The 19161-nt window shown below is 43.5% G+C and overlaps 2 protein-coding genes across 4 annotated transcripts; one reads left to right on the top strand and one right to left on the bottom strand.

Annotated features, from left to right (window-relative positions):
• Positions 1–522: 522 nt before the first annotated feature.
• tnnt2e (troponin T2e, cardiac) lies at positions 523–7197 on the top strand (the record flags this gene model as incomplete). Its single annotated transcript, XM_080518587.1, has 10 exons — positions 523–606; positions 1209–1230; positions 1335–1395; positions 2341–2457; positions 2555–2632; positions 3170–3283; positions 3373–3485; positions 3571–3661; positions 6774–6927; positions 7184–7197. The coding sequence occupies exons 3-10, from the start codon at positions 1351–1353 to the stop codon at positions 7195–7197; spliced, it is 726 nt and encodes a 241-aa protein (XP_080374713.1). The 5' UTR covers positions 523–606; positions 1209–1230; positions 1335–1350.
• On the bottom strand, positions 7005–19078 carry LOC308146304 (dynamin-1-like protein). 3 transcript variants are annotated; one of them, XM_080518051.1, is made up of 19 exons: positions 18887–19078; positions 18342–18483; positions 17823–17869; positions 17670–17741; positions 16599–16685; positions 16031–16193; positions 15660–15780; positions 15262–15393; positions 13027–13233; positions 12685–12805; positions 12397–12552; positions 12226–12315; positions 12037–12129; positions 10944–10997; positions 10547–10627; positions 9255–9386; positions 9013–9122; positions 7757–7916; positions 7005–7630 (listed from the first exon to the last, which is right to left on the bottom strand). In XM_080518051.1, the coding sequence occupies exons 1-19, from the start codon at positions 18986–18988 to the stop codon at positions 7574–7576; spliced, it is 2127 nt and encodes a 708-aa protein (XP_080374177.1). In that variant the 5' UTR covers positions 18989–19078; the 3' UTR covers positions 7005–7573. The 3 variants fall into 3 exon arrangements, with proteins under 3 accessions (XP_080374177.1, XP_080374178.1, XP_080374179.1); XM_080518052.1 differs by having other exon boundaries at positions 18342–18478; XM_080518053.1 differs by lacking the exon at positions 10547–10627.
• Between the last annotated feature and the right edge of the window lie 83 nt (positions 19079–19161).

Below are 19161 nucleotides of genomic sequence, written 5' to 3'. Positions count from 1 at the left end.
GTCTGAGCGATCATATCACATTTCACCAGACTTTTCATGTCATTAAAACGTGACAATATCACAATTTCTGCACAGGAAGACATGGATACATATAACTGACATGGCCGCCATATTGGATGAGGACCCACTTTGCTTCCAGTGTAAAGGAGGTCTTTACATATTTATGTATACGTTACATATTTACCGATAAATAATGTGAATTTGTCTTATTCTGCACATGTGGGTTTCTTCAAGGACATAGACTTGACCATGCTGGCAGATATATTTAGAGAATGTTTTTTGTTTTTGTTTTTTACAAAAGAACAAAAAAATAACCTGCAGTGTAGCCTGAGGAGCCACTGATCCCTCTGCTGCCCCCTGCTGTTCACTTCTTGCTCTTTGTTTTGTGTCGCACCCTCTGTTCTTTGACTGTCAGGACAGCAGTAAATATTATTTCAACCTTCTTCAGGCCCTTGTGTGCATGTTTGCCGTCTTTGATTTAGACTTTCTAACGTTTTTATGACATGGAATAAAAGTGTATTATATTGCGACATATATAAAGTCTTAGACAAGTTGGTACTAATTCTCCCATTTCCTCTTCTGTAGAGTCTCAAGTTGCAGATGAAGGTACTGTGAGGTTCCGTGTGTGTGTGTGTGTGTGTGTGTGTGTGTGTGTGTGTGTGTGTGTGTGTGTGTGTGTGTGTGTGTGTGTGTGTGTGTGTGTGTGTGTGTGTGTGTGTGTGTGTGTGTGTGTGTGTGTGTGTGTTTGTTTTGTTTTGCTCCATGTGATAACCATGGCACAAATAAAAAAAATGCTCCTCAGCACAAACTCAAAAACAAAGACTGTTTGGTATTTGAGAAACAGCTTTCAAGCGACTATAAAGAAATCCCTTCAATACTGGCAGCAGCGGATCTCAACATGCTGTTCCACAATCTGTCCCCGGCTCACTTTAAAGCCACTGTACTGGACATCCTGCAGGAGATGACTGCAGGCAGTGCCAGAAAGTCTTTTACAGCGAAATGATCACATCCTCCCTCCCTGTACATTTATCAGTGTGTGGTCAGTGTGTTTATAGAGCTTGTGAGAGACAGCTTTTTTTTTTTTTTCTTCAATACTTAAGATTGAGCTGAATCTTTTCCCAAAAATGGAGATGAATGAGAATGGAAATTGTTTTAAAGGTAAACATAAATCAGAATTAACTGAGCCTGTTCTCCTTTCATCACGACAGATGACTCCAAGCCCAAACCAAAGTAAGTATTTTATCATTTCAGCTCCGATCCCTTCACGTTATCCCGCCATGAGGTTGTTCAGTTAATATTATTAGTGTTATAAGCCCAGACCTATCATATTTCAGGGCGTTTGCTCCAGCGATGACCGTGCCAAAGATACCTGAAGGAGACAAAGTCGACTTCGATGTGAGTGATGAAAGAAATCGTTTTGCAGGATTTCTTGTTTGCGGGAACTCAAAACAACTCAAACCTTATTGAAATTCTCATTTTAATTAGATTCAATACTTTAGAACTTTTTAATAACGTTGCATTATCTCAAACGTGCCAAAATAACATGCATGCACGTCATTCATTAAACACGACGACACAATCGGGACGTCATGGAAATATCAGATTTCAGATAAGCAATAATACTTTTTCAAATAACTACTTTTTTTCCTTTGTTTTTCATGAAGTGCACTACTTTTAGAAGAAAGCAACTGTAACCAAGAACAAATGTTCACCACCTTGCACCGTACTTCACATAATTATGTTTTCTCTGAGGATGAAATTACTTTTCAGGTTACAACAACCAAGAATCATCACACACACACGCACCTGTAAACACACCGACATTTCTCCACGTCACTTTCTGCTCATAGAGGCCAAAGGAAAGACAATCTGTTCATTACTGAGCTTTTCAGCAGTGCGTCTGTTGTAAATCTTTCAAAAACGCCGCCATCTAAACAAGTGAACCATTGTCTGGATGATTAAGAGAAGTGCTGTTTCTCGTAAAAATGTCAGTTCAAATCATTTATTGTGTTCATTTTCAAATGAGACTCAATCTTTTGGCAAGACTGTTGCTTGGAGGAGTTTTAATATGTTTTCTTGTATTGCTCTTCTTATTCACTGAATGCGGTCAGTTCCACTCGTAGTTTCCAACCCTCAGTAATGTGGATGCTGTGAAATGTCAATCTTCCAACGCAAGATTAAATTCAGCAATAGAACATGTATTTAGTTCGTAGGCTTTATAGTAAAGCACACGTGATTGAGGCGATTGAGGGGTACTTGTGCACCTTTGGGGACATAATGTTTTTTCCAGTTGACTCGGCGGCCTAAAACGAGGCGTTGATAAAGGTGTGTGACCTGCAGGACATCAGCAGGAAGCGTCACGATAAGGATCTGTCTGAGCTGCACTCAATAATCGAGGCCCACTTCATCCAGAGGAAGAAGGACGAGGAGGATCTCATCGCCCTCGTCAACAGGATTGTAAGTCTTCCAGGACAGCGAGCCAGATGACTGGAGTGATGTACAGCCCTGCAAGCAATTGGACTGCATTGGTGTGTGTGTGTGTGTGTGTGATTAGGAGAAGCGTCGTACTGAGAGGGCCGAGCAGCAGAGGATCCGAGCTGAGCTGGAGAAGAAGAGGCAGGCTCGTCTTGCTGTGAGTTCCCCCTCGACCTCTTGAAAGAAAGCTTTCCTGTGCACACAAACACAATCAGCTTGCCTCTCCAAGCAGCGGAAACAGAAAGAGACAAACTCCAAATCAATAACAAAAAAACCTTTTTACCTTTACCGCCGTTCCATCTCTTGTATTATTATTGGGGTTTTTTTCTATCGCCTTCAAGGTGGCTGGAAATGTAAATATGTTTTCCTATTGTTTCATGCCGCCTCAAGCGAAAATCTCTTCACATAAATTGTGAATAACTTAACAGTGTTTCCATTTCAAAGTTTTGTTTGTTTTTTTTGCTTTTACATTCACCTGTGGCCAATTATTCATGTAAGTATGATTTTTTTTTGTTGTTGTTTTTTCTCACATTAGATCTGCCCTCGGTCACAGTAACAGATTGTTCCATACACAAAACAAAAACCTCTCTTTGCAGTTGTCTTCTTTCCAGGGCTTTTTTTTTTTTTTTTGTTCACTGGTTTTTAGTTTTGGTTGAAATCCATCCATTTGTCCATGGATCAATCTGTTCCATAGGAAGAAAAGGAGAGGAAGGAGATGGAGGAGGCACGAAAGAAGCAGGACGAGGGCGCCAAGAAGAAGAAGGCCCTGACGAACATGACTCAGCAGTTCTGCGGCATCCAGCAGAGGGTGAGTCATCCAGCGCTTCACCGTTTCTCCATCACCAACAGTCGAGTGCGACTCCTTCCCGTTGCTCTTCCGTCCCTTGTCCCGTACAGCAAGACGGAAAGAGGGGAGTGAAGAAGCAGACGGAGAGGGAGAAGAAGAAGAAGATCCTGGCGGAGAGGAAGAAACCTCTCAACATCGAGCACCTCAATGAGGAGAAGATGAAGTAAGGAGACTGAGATGTACCTTCGCAGAAATTTTAAGTTTTTCACTGTGGTGTATTTTTTTAATTTTTTCTTAATTCTCGATAGGGAGAAAACCAATGAGCTGTGGCAGTGGCTCTTTTCGCTGGAGGCCGAGAAGTTTGACCTGACCGAGAGACTGAAGAGACAGAAATATGATGTAAGTGCAAAAAAAGAGAGAGAGATCTGTTTAATTTGAGAACATTTGGGGAGGTTTTGTGCCTCAAAGCACCAAAAATGGTTTTAGTTTTAGTTTTAACATAAAAGGAAATAAAATAATAGTTAACATGAAAACTTTTCTAGGTGAACCAATAGGTGCCAATTATACATAATAGAATATCTGGAAGTTGCACAAATGTTCTTTAAAACATTTTTTATTATTAAAAGCATTTTGTTTAAAAGACACTAAGAAAAGTTTGAAAATCGGAAATTAACATGATGGATCTGTCTGATAATGACTTTTTTCCACATTATCATCATAAATGTTGAGATATATATGCAATTAAAAAGTGGGAAGTCTTTTATCATCTGTAACTCGATACTGTGTGTTTTAATAAAATACTTAATTGCACCCTTCACATTCTTATGTCAGCTGTTGAGGAGAAATTATGATAAAAGTGGATTTTTTTCAAAAAATCTCTCTGAAGCTTCATCGATTTCCTTTTGGAAGTTACGTCTTTAGAATAAGATGCTCCCAAAATGTCACTCTATTCGCCACTTATATTAAAAAATAATGAAGTTTAAGGTTCATATCATGAAGGAAATGTCCTTCTTGCGTCAACAGCATCATTCTGGACCTGAATATTCAACACAAACTGTGTTTATGTACGGAGACTTTACCGGGCCAAATGTCAATAATCAACTTTACAACCTGCTCACGCTTACAGATCAGTTTACTCCAAAGCCGAATCAGTGAGCAGCAGAAGTTGTGAGTAAAAAGAGGAGTGTTGTGTAGTTTTTCTTCTCTGTCTGTGTCGGAGTCCGAGGGTCTCGAACCGGGTCTCAGGCGGCGGGACCAAAGCTGGAGTGTGAACAGGTGGTTGTGTGTCACTGCAGAAACACGCATGTTGGTGCTTTTAATACACAAGTTCAGGAGTTCAAGCCTGGTGGGTCTACAGTGAGTCTGGGTTTTGATGTTCAGTTGAAAAGAGAGAAAGAAAAGACACGAAACACTTTGAGGGATTAGTTGCTTTGTTTCGGTTTAATGAGAGCTTCAGTAACTCTTTGCTGTGACTGTACGCCTTCAGATAAGTAAGAATTTGTCCTTAAAAAGCCAAACAGCTCACTAGTTTGACAACTTCATTTAAGTTGAAACAAAACTGAAAAATAGGATTTTAAAATGTCTTCCACAAACAGATCCCTGGCAAATTTGCGATCTTTATTGGCATAATAGCAACCAAAACCGAAAAATACTTTAAAATTCCTGAATCAAATGTACAAACTCGAATGTCAAGAATTCTTTCTGCAGTCAACAAAACGTATTTTGCAGAGAAACCCAAGGAAACTATTTCACATCTGGGAAACATCGTTGAGAAACAAGAGCAGGAATCTGAAGCACCAGATAGATGAGAGTCTCACTGTTCTGCAATTTGAACGTCTGGAGATGCAATAATCACATAACCCATCTTTATAAAGTAATTAATCCCCTTCTGACTTAGTCTGGATTTACCTTTTTATTTGTCAAAAATGCATAATTTTCCATGACAACTCAGAATCTGGCAGAGTTTGACACACCAGTTAATGGTATCGAGAAGCTTGTGTTAAAAATGTGACTCACTGGTGAATCTTGTCGATGATCGGAGCCTTTAATTTTTTTTCTGATCCTATACAGATGCCAAAATATAAGAAAAACGTACTATTCCTGCCAAAAGTTGATGAAAACATTGTGCTTTATATCAAGAAGAAGCATCAATGGACATATGGGATTATTGATAACCTGCTTCAGCTTTAACTCGAGCTATTGATGAAGATAAATGTTTTGGCGAAGATGTGTAATTCTTTAAATCTTTGAGAATATTTGTTAGTGAAACCCTAAAGTGCCTTCTCATCTGTGAACCTCATCTGGAAGTCTTTCTTTCTTTTCCCTCTGCTGAGCTCTTTGGGACCATCAGGTGTCCATCTGATCTGATGGATTTTTCTGGGCTTAGCCAGACCTCCATGTTTGTCCCCCACAGATCAATCTGCTCCAGACGCGTATTCAGGCCAACCAGAGGTAAGTGGGAACTCCACCTGAGGTTTCCCCGCGAATTCTCAGGTGTCGTTCCTCTTGGCTTTTGGTCTCCATTTAAAGAGCCTTTTGGGGAAGTCGGACACTTTTCTGACATGTGTGCAAATTCCGTCATTTATAAACAAACATTTGCTTGTTTTCTTTGGCTTCGTTTACATTTTAAATCTTTACAGATTTGACCCCCGCCTGCACAGTGTTTCCAGAACTTTCCTCTAAAGGCCTTTTAAAGTCACATGATCCTGCTCGATATCAAGAGGGAACATGTGATCAGGCTTCGCTGAGTGAGTGGTGAGGACAGATTAACAGAGGTGCCAAGAAACTGCTCCTCTGCCTGTAAACAAGTAAAGTTTGCTTTACCTGTTTTGAAAAGTCATGAAAAATATCCACGTGTTTTGTTTAATATATATTTTACATTTTGTCCTTCACATTTTCCATCGTGACTCCCTAAAATAGAGGTTTAATGAGCACAAAATAACATTTATTTCTCAAAACTCTTGTCTGGTGAGAACAGTGACAGCACCTATGTTTACATTTTAACATTTAACACGTTAGTTTATGTCCGCTAATTCTATGACGTTGGTAAATAAAGACAATCAGTTGCAACGTTGGCAAAAAAGTAAAGAGTGGCTCTGCACATCAGCCACGTGTCCTGCTCAAACAAAAGCTTGTGGGTTTTTGTGAAAATTTAAGACGGAAAGAAAAGATATGCGTGTGTAGAAGCAGCTGGTAAGTGTTTGTAGTCTGCTTGTCAAACGCGTGGGAGATATTTGTGAAGTCTTCACAGCTTCACAAAGCCTCAAAAGGTAGGGCCGCCTCCCGGGAGTACGAGCATCATCCGTGTCCACTGAAACCGTGTGCGCTAACAGCATGACGCTCTGCCGTTTGACTTTTAATTCCTCCATTGTTTTCATGAAGCATGAGGACACATTTTCTTCACATGCAGTCTTTAGACTTTTACTTTCCATTTGTTTCCAATCCTTCAGTGAAAACAGGTCAGATACGCTTCATTTGGTAAATCCTCACGCTGCTGACCATCTCTCCACAGCGCCAAAGGAAGAGGCAAGGCCAAGGGCCGGGTGAGATAGACGGGAGCGTCGCCGGCGGCTCTCCGAGGAGACGTGTGAGCCCGAGCGGCGGCTCTGAATCGACGCAGGTTTCAACAAACCCTGCGAACAATAAACCCACTTTTATGCTTACTGGTGTGAATTTCCTCAGAAATTTGTGTCTCTCTTCTGTTTTCTCTCTCTCGCATACAAACAAATCGAAAGAGATTAAGTGGCAATAAAATACCTCTATTTATTCTTTCTTACGGGAACCATACACACAATCACAGTGCACCATGTATTTCACGTGTAGGCAGCGATATGTAAACTGAAACCACTCGCCGATATAGTGCTCATGACATTAGCCACACATTTAAATAACACTTCAATAAATAATGGTAACGCTATACAGGTACAGTGTGGTGACCATAGTGCAAAAGAAAAAAAAATCAAAGTTCATGGTTTCATGACGGTGAAAAAGGATCCAAATGAAGGGCTGAATGATGACAGTTTCAATGTCTTTAAATAACCTAAAATGTTCCTAAATTCATAATTCCCACAAAAGTCCGTTTCCATCCTGGTTGACGACGGCTGCAGCCTCTTCCTTACAGATTCCTAAAAATCAACCCATTCAGTGCATGTTGATGACCTCTAAATGTACTGGTTTTTTTTGTTTTTCTCCCCTCCAAGTAACTGGTAAACCACGATGATATCTAACTGTACACTGGAGCTTTTGTTTGGCGAGATTTCCAGATTGAGCCTCGATGAGAGCGCGGGGCGTCGGCCCTTCGGTTCCTTTTCATCACCACAGATGCGTTTCCCTGATCTCAGCGATCACCTGGCTGGCTTTCTGCAATGCCTGCATTAAACGACAGGAGAAAAATATAAATAAGCGCACACGCACGATGAATAGGCGGAGAAAAAGACAAGTCTGTACACCGGGGAGGTGGTGGAGGAGGAGGAGTGCACGCTGGGAGCTCGTTACCTGGAGCATGTCGGCAGCCTCCTTGCGCCGCTGGGCCATATCCTCCGACTCAGTCAGCAGATCGTTGAGGAGACCGGATTTATACAGCTGGCCGACGAGCTCGCTCTGGAGGCTGTCTTTCACATGGTTGACCAGGAAGTGCATCACTGCCTTTGGCACGCTGCGGCGGGAGAGGAAGAGAAAAGAAGGGGGAACAGAGTAAACAGATGGCCGACGGTACGGCGGAGACGGCGCGCGGGCTGTGGTCTGACCTTGTGCTCGCTCGGAATACAGAGCCACTTAAGTGGGAGATAAATATGAGGGGTTTAACACTCTCACATGTTTAAGGACGCTTTAGAGGAGAAAGTCTGTCGTGTTAACTAAACACTCGATTAAGTGCCGCGTGTCAGGTGCATCCAATGAGGTGAAAAATAAAGAAAACATCAAAGACGCACAATAAGGTTTGTTCCAAATGGGTCCCGCTTTCCAAGGACACTTGTAATTGATGCAATTTGGCAAAACAGTCAAATAACAGGTGACTGTTGGGAAAATACTTTTCTTTTCATGGCAGGGGGTCACAACAATCCCCACTTTGCATCTGGGCTTGCGGACTCTGTGAGGAGTTTGCATGTTCTCTCTAAATTATATTTTAAAGATTGACGTTCCTCTGGGAACAATAAATGATGCATTTGTAAGGTGCATTTACACAAGCGAATGAACCGAAGCTAAAAAGAATGTGCCTGAACAACGTCTCTTTTTTTTTTTATAGTCAAAGTAGCCACGTTTTCATCTGAATTCGTTTATATTCGAGAAAAAAAATATACATCAACTACATCCATTATTTTAAACATGTCTTCATTTAAACTTGTCATGTTTGCTGTGATCTACTCAAATCCCATCAGATTTGGAAAGTTAAAAAGTATTGTATACAGACACTTTTACTGCCTCCATCTTAAGATGAAGTATGAAGCATGAAGTTCTAGAAAGTAACACATTTAGGAGGAATTTAGTTTCATTATGTTTGTTGAAAGCCAACACTATTAATCACACTACTATCCTGTCATCACTGTGGATCTATAAGGTTAAAAAAACATTTTTTTCGACTTTAGATTGAAGCATTTTGTAGTTCAGACCAAAGATGAAAAACAACACGTCATCATCGGTGGCCTGAGTCCTGTTGCCGTGGTGACTGAGCGTTACGCTGTATGGCCGCCGATCAACTCCGTTGGTATTTTCCTTGCAGCGATCGCTCTTGAAGAGGAGGAACACTGACCTACCTGTCTTGGATGTTCTTACGAACAATGAGAAAGTAGGATTTGATGAGACGCTCGATGACCTCACAGTCCCGCTGCTCACGTGAAGACAGTTTTCTGGCAACCGGCACAGGCTGGAAGGAAAAAGGAAGATGAGAAATCAGTGCAAGTCTGAAGGGGGAAGAGAGAGAGAGAAAAAAAAAAAGGTACTCTCATTTTCATCATGAGGTTATGCAGATATAGATAATAGTCCGGTGTTTGGTTACCACATCGAGTAGATTGACCACGCCTCTAAGAGGACTTCCAGGTCCAGAGCCTGGAGCTTCCTCTCCTTTCTTCAGCATGCCCCTCCAGTTCCCGGTGCCGTCCTGCTCCCCCGGGGCTCCCGCCGCTGGGGCCTGCAAACAGGACAACATCCAGGTCACCGCTGCTCTCCTTCTTAACCGAGGGTTCACCGCGGGGTCGGCAGGGAAAAAGCACGCACAGGGTCTGCAGCTTGATAACGTGGGAGTCACTCATGTGCAACTGCAAACAAGTGGAAATCAGGAAGGTGTGGAAGAAAAGACACGAGAGACTGAACTCCGCACGCGGCTGCACGGTAGAAAAGTAGAAAGCCCGACTTGCCAGCCTTGCCAACGCCTCGGGAAGTTTAACTTTATAATAAATCTTACACTGGCATGCCAACATGTTGCCATCTTGGCTGAGAATGCAACTTGCACTTGCCAATTAGCATTAAAGATAATCTTACAGCAGATAAAAAATGGCCCCGTCATACCTTTCTGTATTTTATATCAATATAATAATGTCAACATGTGGCATGAGCACATACATTTCACTGTATGGTTATTAAACCATGAAAAGGGAGATACTGGTGTCAAATTACAGACATTTCATGTATAGCATATGCCTGCAAGCTCAGCTGTTAAAAACTAATGTAAACTCTTGCAATTGCAAGAAAGTGGGCTTTGTGGAGGATTCAAGGGGACAGAAAATAAGAGATGAAAGAAGAACTGAGAGGCCGGGATGCAAAGATGAATAGAATGAATATGATGCTCAGCTTATCACATCTTAAGCAAACGTAAAAGTTGAAGGGCAAACCACTCAACGATAAAAGCCGACTTATTTAATGCAAGCGGTGGTTGGGGAATCAGAAAGACTACGCGTCGTCTCCTCTGAATCAAACCGACCAGTGCAATCCCAAAAGCTCCACCGCTGCCACGGCGGGAAAAACACACAAAAAAAAGAATCGATCGGCGGCGCACAGCAGTCGGCAAACCTTTAGCGCACAATTCATTCAGTCTCAGAAGAAGACATCCATCAGGATAAGAGGTGGAGGAAGGTAGAAGGAGGAGGAAAGACGGTTCGGAGGACAAACTTTGGGTAAAACAGACAGTTGTTAGTGCAAGTCCACACAGGCTGAAGGAGAGCGAAACAAGAGCAATAGCATCAGCACACAGAGATCAGAGTGCATGCCAGCAGCCCATGCTCATCATCCATCCATCCATCCATCCATCCATCCATCCATGCTCCACAGCCAGCGGGCTGCCGATGTGCCCACCTTGGCACCGTCCATGTCTATTCCAGAAGCAGGGAACTCGCCAGGAGCCAGAGTCGGGCCAGCCGGGCCTTTGCCAACGGACTAGCAGGAATATGAGAGGAGGAATGAGGAGAGGAAGAAGGGGAACAAAACAAAAAACACTGAGAAGAAATGCGGGGAGACCGAAGAGAAAGAGGCTGGCAGCGGAAAGTGGAGATGGGGAGAGGAGACGTCCCGAGAGCGAGAGAGGAGATGTGGGATAAAATTCCTGGATGGAAACTATCCGAAGCATTTGGTTCCTGCTCCGACGGCGCTGAGTGATCGTCGCGGCACAAGTTCTCTTTACACTCGAGACGCTGCAACCACATATGAGGCTTCGCACAGTTTATAAAACGCAGTTATCTCGCTCTTTATTTACCTTATCCCTGGGCACTGAAGCAGGCAGCTCTCGCATCCTGTTTCTCCGTTGCTCCTAAAAACACAAAACCACATAACTTTTTGACAATCGTCCCAGGAAAATGGTTGGAACGATCGATCAATGGACAAGCAAACCAACAGAAAAGGTTTCCATTTCTGAGACTGTGTGAGGCTTTGTAGGTGGGAATGAGGCAAAGTCCAAACATAAAACAATTCAGAAAAAACGAAATAAACTAAAAAATAGTCACGGTGATCAAGACAACGTGTGGAAATCTTACAAAGTCTGTAGGAAGCTGCTTGCTTGCAAATAATGACTGATGGAAAACAGATTGAATAAGTTATTTTCACTTATCTCTCCTTTTTTAAAGGGATATTTATATTCTTGAGTTAGTCTAAACTGACATAATTATAGTTCAACGCATTTTATAATACATTAAACTATTCTAATTTTTGCAACATTTTTATGTTTACAGACTTCATCAACTATGATTTCATATCTTTTTCGGGTTGAGTTCTTGTTGCTTTTCTATTGAGAAGCCTATGAATTAGAAATAAATGTAAATCAAGCAAACCATGAATAAAACATGAACTATTCTGATGATTAAAATCAAATAATACACCTTCTATTTTCAGTACAGAAAAAAATATAAAGAATTCTCAATAGACCTGGATGAAGGACTTTTTAAGGTGCAGGATCAATGCTGCATCCAAGAAAGTATGAATAGTTGAAAGTTAATCGTTTTGTCACTTATTTATATAGAAATTTAAAGGTTCCGTGAATCTTTCATATTTGGATTGTGATAATTATTACTTATAGCCTCGAGCTTAATGAATTAATATTAAGCTTTTTTAAATTTTCATGACTTTTGAGCTTAAATTAGGAAGAATAAAGCACAAAAACATCAAGTAATGGTAAATATATGGAAATACTTTTTGAATTATACGATTTGTCTTTAGTAAATACAGATAAAATATTGATTATTCACAAATATCTCGAAGGCAAAAATTACCTTAAAAAAAAACCCCCAAAAAACACATTCTTTCATTCTTATTGGTAAACAAGTGATTACAAGCATTATTTATAGAGTGCAAACCTCTATGTTGTTATTCATGACACCGCACGCATCAGCAAAGTCCGGATGCTTCGTGTTGATGTAGGCCAGCTCGATCGCCACCAAGTTGTGAACCTGCGGTGTGAAACGGGGACACGCTCAGAGGTCGATAGCCGATTCACCTCACGGCGGGGCGAGACCACAAACACGCCGAGGCGAATCGGCAGGTACCATCTCATTAGTGATGGGCAGCCTCTTCCTCAGGAGGGAGGTGACGACTTCCACGATGGCCTCGTGCAGTTTGGGGAACCTCTGCAGCTCCTGTGGAGGCAAACGACGTGAGTGCGGAGGCAGGCGTTGGAGGACGAGAGGCGAGCGGGCGCCGGCGGGCGTGTTGGCGACCTGCGTGCTGTAGTTGCTGCAGTGCTGGATGATCCTCTGCATCTCCTCGTGGACGAGCTCCACGCAGCGCAGGCTGGGCTCCTCCAGCCGTTTTACCTGCTTCTTCACCAGCAGCTCGAACGAGACCTCGGGCACAAACAGGGACGGGCGGGGGCCCTGATGCACGGGGTGGGGGGGGTGGTTAGCGGTGACCCGGGGCGGCGTGGTGCAAAGTGAGCAAACAAAGGGATGGAAGAGTCTTTGGAACAGATCACTGAATTAAGGGGTCGGGGGAGCAGCAGCACTCACCGTGGCGTTCCGTATTGCGGTGAGGATATCTATGGTGCTCAGGCCCCCCAGAGGATCCACAGACTCCAGCGTTCTGCCAAAAGTCTCGTGGAATATGTAACAAATTCTGGCTCCACCACACCTGAAAAACAGCAGCGAGGGGGATATTAGCTGTGACGTGAACCCTGTGGCCTCTGCTCCCGTCAGCCCTTCCCTCACGGAGGAGGCGTGCGTGCTTCAACTTCCAAGTTGGATCATATTAAATGATGAAACCGATGCAGGTCGTTCTACTCTTTCTGGATCAACAGCATCACCGTGTGGCGGAGCCGGGGAAATTGGGGGGGGTGGGGGGGTGCTACTCACAGCTCGGCCGTCTCGATGTACTTGGCCGTGCCCTCGATGGTGTTGCAGTACTCCGTGGCGAATTTGGTGATGAGCTGGAGCAAGGTGGCGCTCTGATCCTCCACGGGCTCGCCGTAGCTGCTGAGCAGCGACTGGTACTGAGCCGCCAGCACGTTGATCCGTGTCTTCAGCTCGGGCAGACAGTCCCGGATGTGATGCATCAGTAGCCTGACATTATGACAGAGAAAGGGCAGAGCAGGTGGCTTTTCAGTGACAAACAATGGCACTTTTCTCTGGTGGCTGGTATTAACGGCAGGGCTTCACATTCAAGCATTTCCGCGTGTGTCCGCACAGCGCACTCAAGCTGGCGTGCTGATGAAAACTCGTGGAAAATTGACAACGAAAGCTCTCTGCGCACACCGACAGCCTGCAGATCCATTCATGTAATTATCCTCCATTTTCTGCAGGAAAATGGCAAATGCCAAACACTCCGCTACATCCTCACACCCCTCTGATTACAGTCCTAATCCTGTTCTCCCTGCACTCAAACACTTTCCACTCATCTATTTTTAATATGTTCATTTACTTCTCTGTCTGCACCCCCTGCTGTGAACAAACTGGCTGCTGTCGCAGCGATACCACGATCCTTGAACAGTTCAATACAAAAGACTTTGAAGTTGCACGGTGAGGTGCAGGGTAAGGCACATCAGGAACGTTTCCTGCAGTTTCACAAAGGACAAAACACGTAGAAGAAGAGTAATTGTTTTAAAGGTTTTGTCTTTTAAAGTGGGAAATATTTTGGGCAGACTGTCTCCACTAAGTGTAAAAGCGAGAAGCGACAGTCCCAGTGCATCAACCAAACAACAACAAACTGACAAAAGACATGAATGTTAGCGAATTCTTCAGGAACCCACATTAATCTGCGTCTCAGCAGACCTTTTTACAAGACTAGCGTGTAACTGGAGGCTCACAGGTTGAAATCAACACTCTTAATCACAACCTCGGTCATGAACTTGCTACCTTAATTCCACTGATGTCACAGCTGCAAGCAGTCTCGTCATCCGCCGATCATTTCTGGGCGTCGGCGTGACTTTGAGTTCAATGGAAAAATTAGCAGCAGCATTTACTTTGATGAAGGAGTTCATGTCTTTTATTTTGTCATTTTCACACTTCTAATGTCATCCTGTGAGATGATTGGACCCTAATCTCTCCCTCTTGTGTGCAACAGGCCGTATGTTTGGCCCCCATGACAAAAGCATTGAGCTGTGTGTGGAATAAATGAGTTGCCTCAGTGAGATTATCCTGCATTGTAACGGCTGGGCAACAATGTCTGTGTCAGAATTTTTGACCTTCAGCATTCAGGCTGCCCCAGAGTTCAACTCCAGCCTCTCAGAGAGCAGAGTTTAGTTTTGCATTCTCTCACCGTGCTCAGAACAAAAGCTCAATTACTTAAATAAAGCCGGTGAAACAGGCTGAACGAACTGGTGTGTGTGTGCTCTCCTCCATGTTTACTTTTTAAAAGACAGAATAAATTGGCTGTATTGAGCAAAGTGCTGACACTTCTACGTCTCGATATGACATTGGAGATAATGAAAGTGGCTGTTGGACGGTTTTTGCTTTCCATTTTGGAATAATTATCATATACAGTTATTCATTTACAGATCTTGGATGCCCACTATAAAGGGCAAGGAGAACTAATATAAAGACTCTGTAAAATCCTACCTGAGTTTGAATCACTCATACCGTGTTTTTAAGAATGGCTGATTTGTGATGCATTTGATACTGTAAAACCTCTTGAATGACCCAGTTAAGTGTCGTCTTCCTTTATCCTCAAAAAACCGCGTGCACTTACTAACCTCAACTTGTGCCGAGTGTTGCATGCTAATCCCTCGTAATTTCATCACACATCAATTATTCAATAAAAATTGGAGGAACCACCTCCTCACGCACCACAGATACGAGCTGCTCTTGAGTTGCGCTTCATCTGAAAGCACAACTCTGCCCGAGGGGGCGCATGATCTAACCGGCACGCATCGTCTGATATTGGCCCAAAAATCTCTGCCGTCATGACTACCTGATGAGATCAAACTTTAAAATGCTTGACTAAATAAAAGAGGTGAAACGAGGCCTCGAGTACAAAGTGTGCATACTGAGCGTCGCCTCTGCATCAGTCAAGGAGCCATCACAATAAAAGCAGCTATAATGATGGTCATTTCCCTGCCGGGAGCAGTTCATTAAGGCGATGTCGGCCGTTACCTGTTCAGAGTTTTAGCCAAGTATTTGGTTCCGTTTCTGGTGGCGAGCGACGGGTACTTCTTCTGCAGGAAGGCGTGCTCGTCCCGGATCGCGTCGGCCACCGACTTCTTATTATTGATGTCCAACTGGCTCCTGAACATTGTAAACATAGATGAGAATCAAATCCTCTCCTCATCACTGTGCCATGTCCGTTTCTGGGTGTAAAGTAATGATGATGGATGTGCAGAGAACCGACCTGCACAATAACAGATGCACTACAACAGAGGCCGATATGTTTTTCCCCCCCCATCATCATTAAGAATTGATGGCTCTCCTCCGTTACGTCCCTTTCATCTCATCTCGTCTCCATCATGAGCAGAAAATCATGTCAAGAGTATATTAAATACTGTATGCGAGACCTGTTGACGACTCCAATGAGGCCCAGTTTGACTGGTATGACTCTGCCCATCAGGACGTCCATGGCGTCAGTACCGGCGTCCATCAGGTCCAGTTTGGTCACCACCGCCAGCGTCCTCCTCCCTGAGCAATCAACAATCATGAATTTTCTTTTTTTTTGTTTTAATGAGCTCAATATGCAAATTTGATTTGATATCTGGCAAACAGTCACATAGAGACGTTCAAACTCCGAACATAAAGACCAAGACCATTAAAAAAACAGGAGCGTTGGAGAAACTTCGAACCACGACATCACCCCGTGGCATCGATATAGAGAATTGGAGCTCTCCACGACTGTAACAGACAGCGAGACGGTGTCAGACCGTCTTCGTACCATCGGGGTCGACTTCCCGGGCCACCTTGAGGGCCTCCGAGGTCGCCATGTCCGTGTTCGCCGCCGTGACAGCCAGGATGATGCAGTTGGGGTTGGAGATGTGCTTCAGGATCAGATCTTTTATCTGCACCTCGATGTCCTTGGGCTGATCGCCGACGGGCACCTTGAAAGGCAGCGGCGTCCAATTAGACACAAAACGTGTCAGACGGATTCATTACTGGCGAAAGCGAGAGGATTTGTCAAATTAACATGTTCAACCAGAGGGGATGAACTAATGAGGCTGGAATGAAAGCCGACGTGCACTCAGGCTTTGACAGCGCGCGGTTTAGAAACATCAAGACGGGGAAATTAAATCCCAGTCGCCTGCAAATACCAACTACAGACAAGCACCACCAGCCAGGGGATTACCACCGGTGGCCAGGTGGGCCTGGTGGACTTTTTTTTTTTAGCTTTCTTTAATGAAAACTTATAACTTTCAAGACAGGAAATGTGGAAGAAAATTTCCCTGGCGGGGGGTATTGATCAAAGCATTTTGTCATGGGGAGGCAGGAAGTGCAGCGAGTGTTACCTTGGTGATTCCTGGCAGATCGACCAGCGTGAGGTTGACAACATGAGGGGAGAATATCTTCAGATGAATGGGTTCATCGCTGATTCCCTGCAGAGGGACGAGGGAAAAGAGAAATTGCCTCCTGTGTGTTTTGCAGCTTTGCACCACTTTAAAGAACACTTAAAAGACTATAACCGACGCTCAGTTCAGAAGATGAAAGTCACTTTTATCACTCCAAATCTTTCACGATGATTCTGAAAATTGTGTTCATTATTGAGAGAACTGATATTTAATTTCCTACACGTTCCGAAGGGGCCAAACATTATTTGCTTTAGCAAAGCATATCCTGTTTCCAGTTTTTTTTTTTTAAAGTGAAAGACAGAAAACTACTGCAAGCACCGGTATCGATCTTTCAACATAACATGTGTAAATTACACAATGTATTGAAGGACAGTAATAATAAGTCACTTTGAAATCCCTTTACAAGAGAAATATTTGTATGATTAACACGTAATAGTATATCTCCATACAGAGAAATTTACTATGTACACACTTTCGTGAGTGTCCTACCACATCAGCTCAAATTAGCTCCAACTCTAACTCCAACTAATTAGAGGCCCCGTCTAGAATTTACATGAATTTTACACTACAGCCGAAGGTGCCATGTCAGCATTAACACTTTAGAAGAGCATAAAAGCTCATAGGCAACTACAAATCAGACATGTAAATAAGTCTTACTGAAGTCCACAGATCCAAAGATTTTGTGGAGACACACTACTTTTAACTTTTTTTTTTTCAGTTATGATGAACATATAGTATAGCATGACCACAAAGTTATTATTATTGGCATTATTTAGGTCAATAATTCCCAGTGACTAAGTTTAAGCATTTACATTAAAATTGGAAGCAGCGGGAGAAACAAAATGGTGGCAGGTCGAGCTAAAGAGAATGAGAGGTGAATCGTAAAAACAGAAAGAAGAGTGTACCAGGAGAGAAGAGAAATAATGGACTAAATCAGAGCTGAATGCATCTTTTTGTGGTGAGAAACTGGCGAATAGAAGTTTGAAAATGCAATGTCCATTCGGGTCTCACCTTATTATTACCAGAGATTCGCTCCGTTTCATTTTCAATTTCTTGTCGGATTTCGTCAAAATCTGCGTAGATCTGCAACAACAAAGTAAGACAGAGCATCACGAGGTGAACAGCTTTAATGACACATCTTTAAGAATAAAATTTAAATATCACCGTGTTCTTGGTGTGTAGAAATTTCCCCCATTCTTCACCTTCCCTTCCTGCAAAAGCCACAATAAAAACATTGCATGTCTGAGTTCTGACCCGGCAGTCTCAAAGCACGCAAACACAAGCGCTGACTAGTGCAACTTGCAAGAAACTACTCGGCGCAGGAGGCTAAAGGATGCACATTAAACACGAGGATCGATGCCTGACCACTGGTGGGCTGAATAAAAGCAGCTGGAGTCACAGGACGAAGGGGATGTGGGCAACAATAGAAGAAACTCTGCCAGCTTAGTAAATAGAAAGACACCTGAACAGTGCTCCTTTGTGAAGCACAGTGCTTTTTCACACCGTCTGCAAGTGGGTAGAAAGACAGTGACAGATGTTTAAAACTGCTGTTTGGATACTGAGGGCTAACAGTGATGACGTCCCTTCCATGTGCATGTCCTTATTAAGGTTAGAGAAATAAGTCCAAATGGTGGCATCTTCCTGGATATCCTGGTAGTGGGGCACCGCTGCCAGCAGACCTACCACCGTCATCATTCTTCCTTGCGTCTGCAGGATCTACGTGGACCAGCTGGAGGATGAGGGGTCGCCTGGTTACAATGCCAGTCCCACGAGGAAGCAGGTCCCGGCCCACCAGGCTCTCCAGCACCGAGCTCTTTCCACTGCTCTGCAGACACAAATGCAAGAGTTATAGAAGCAGAAGCACGACTGGTCCCCTTCTGAGTTCACACACCAGCAACACCTGGATCAGAGCCACCTAATCTAATTGCACCTGTCTTCCTCAAGCACCGACCTGGTTTTGGCCAACAGGGGCTTGTGTGTGCCTGAGGTTCTTGATATAGCCCTAATTGAACGAGATCAAAATAGATTTCGTTGCCACTGCCAGTGCAGACTGTGCAAATGAGACCGGCTGCAGTCAGACTTCAGCAGAGCTCCTATACTGCGTGTAACCTCCACCACAGGTTGTGCATTTCATTAACAGCCTGGTTCTAGTTAACACGTGTGTTGCATTAAAGCAAGGTTATCCAGCTAGCCTGACAGCCGCTGTGTTGTAATACAAACTGATTTACCTGAGTCCCCACCACTGCAATCTGCGGCAGCTGGATGATGTCCGCTCCCACCGTGTTGAAGACATCCTGCAGCTTGTTTATTACAGGGATGAGAGCCTCCATGCTCGTGGCCTACGGATTAAACTGCTTAAAAAATAGTTTTTTTTCGTGATGGAGCCAAAGTCATTCAATGTCCCTCTCAGACACCACCATTGCAACAACACCCACTCGACGGCAGCAAACTTTTGTGCCTTCTGGGAGTTGTAGTTCTTCACTGAGCAGCAGCGACAGCTGAA

This window comes from Blennius ocellaris, assembly GCF_963422515.1.
Source record: "Blennius ocellaris genome assembly, chromosome: 22".
NCBI classification, from domain to species: Eukaryota; Metazoa; Chordata; class Actinopteri; order Blenniiformes; family Blenniidae; genus Blennius; species Blennius ocellaris.
The sequence above is the reverse complement of the archived record's forward strand: the minus strand, read 5'-3'. Positions and strand labels throughout refer to the sequence as shown.

Bases quoted from the DNA above. Each gene is read 5' to 3' on its own strand.
- LOC308146304 (XM_080518051.1), bottom strand. From the start codon at position 18,988: ATGGAGGCTCTCATCCCTGTAATAAACAAGCTGCAGGATGTCTTCAAC. The intron at 16,194-16,598 runs GTAACACTCGCT...CTGCCTTTCAAG, and splicing joins ATCTGCCAGGAATCACCAAG to GTGCCCGTCGGCGATCAGCC. The intron at 12,316-12,396 runs GTCGCCAACACG...TTGCCTCCACAG, and splicing joins GCAGCAACTACAGCACGCAG to GAGCTGCAGAGGTTCCCCAA.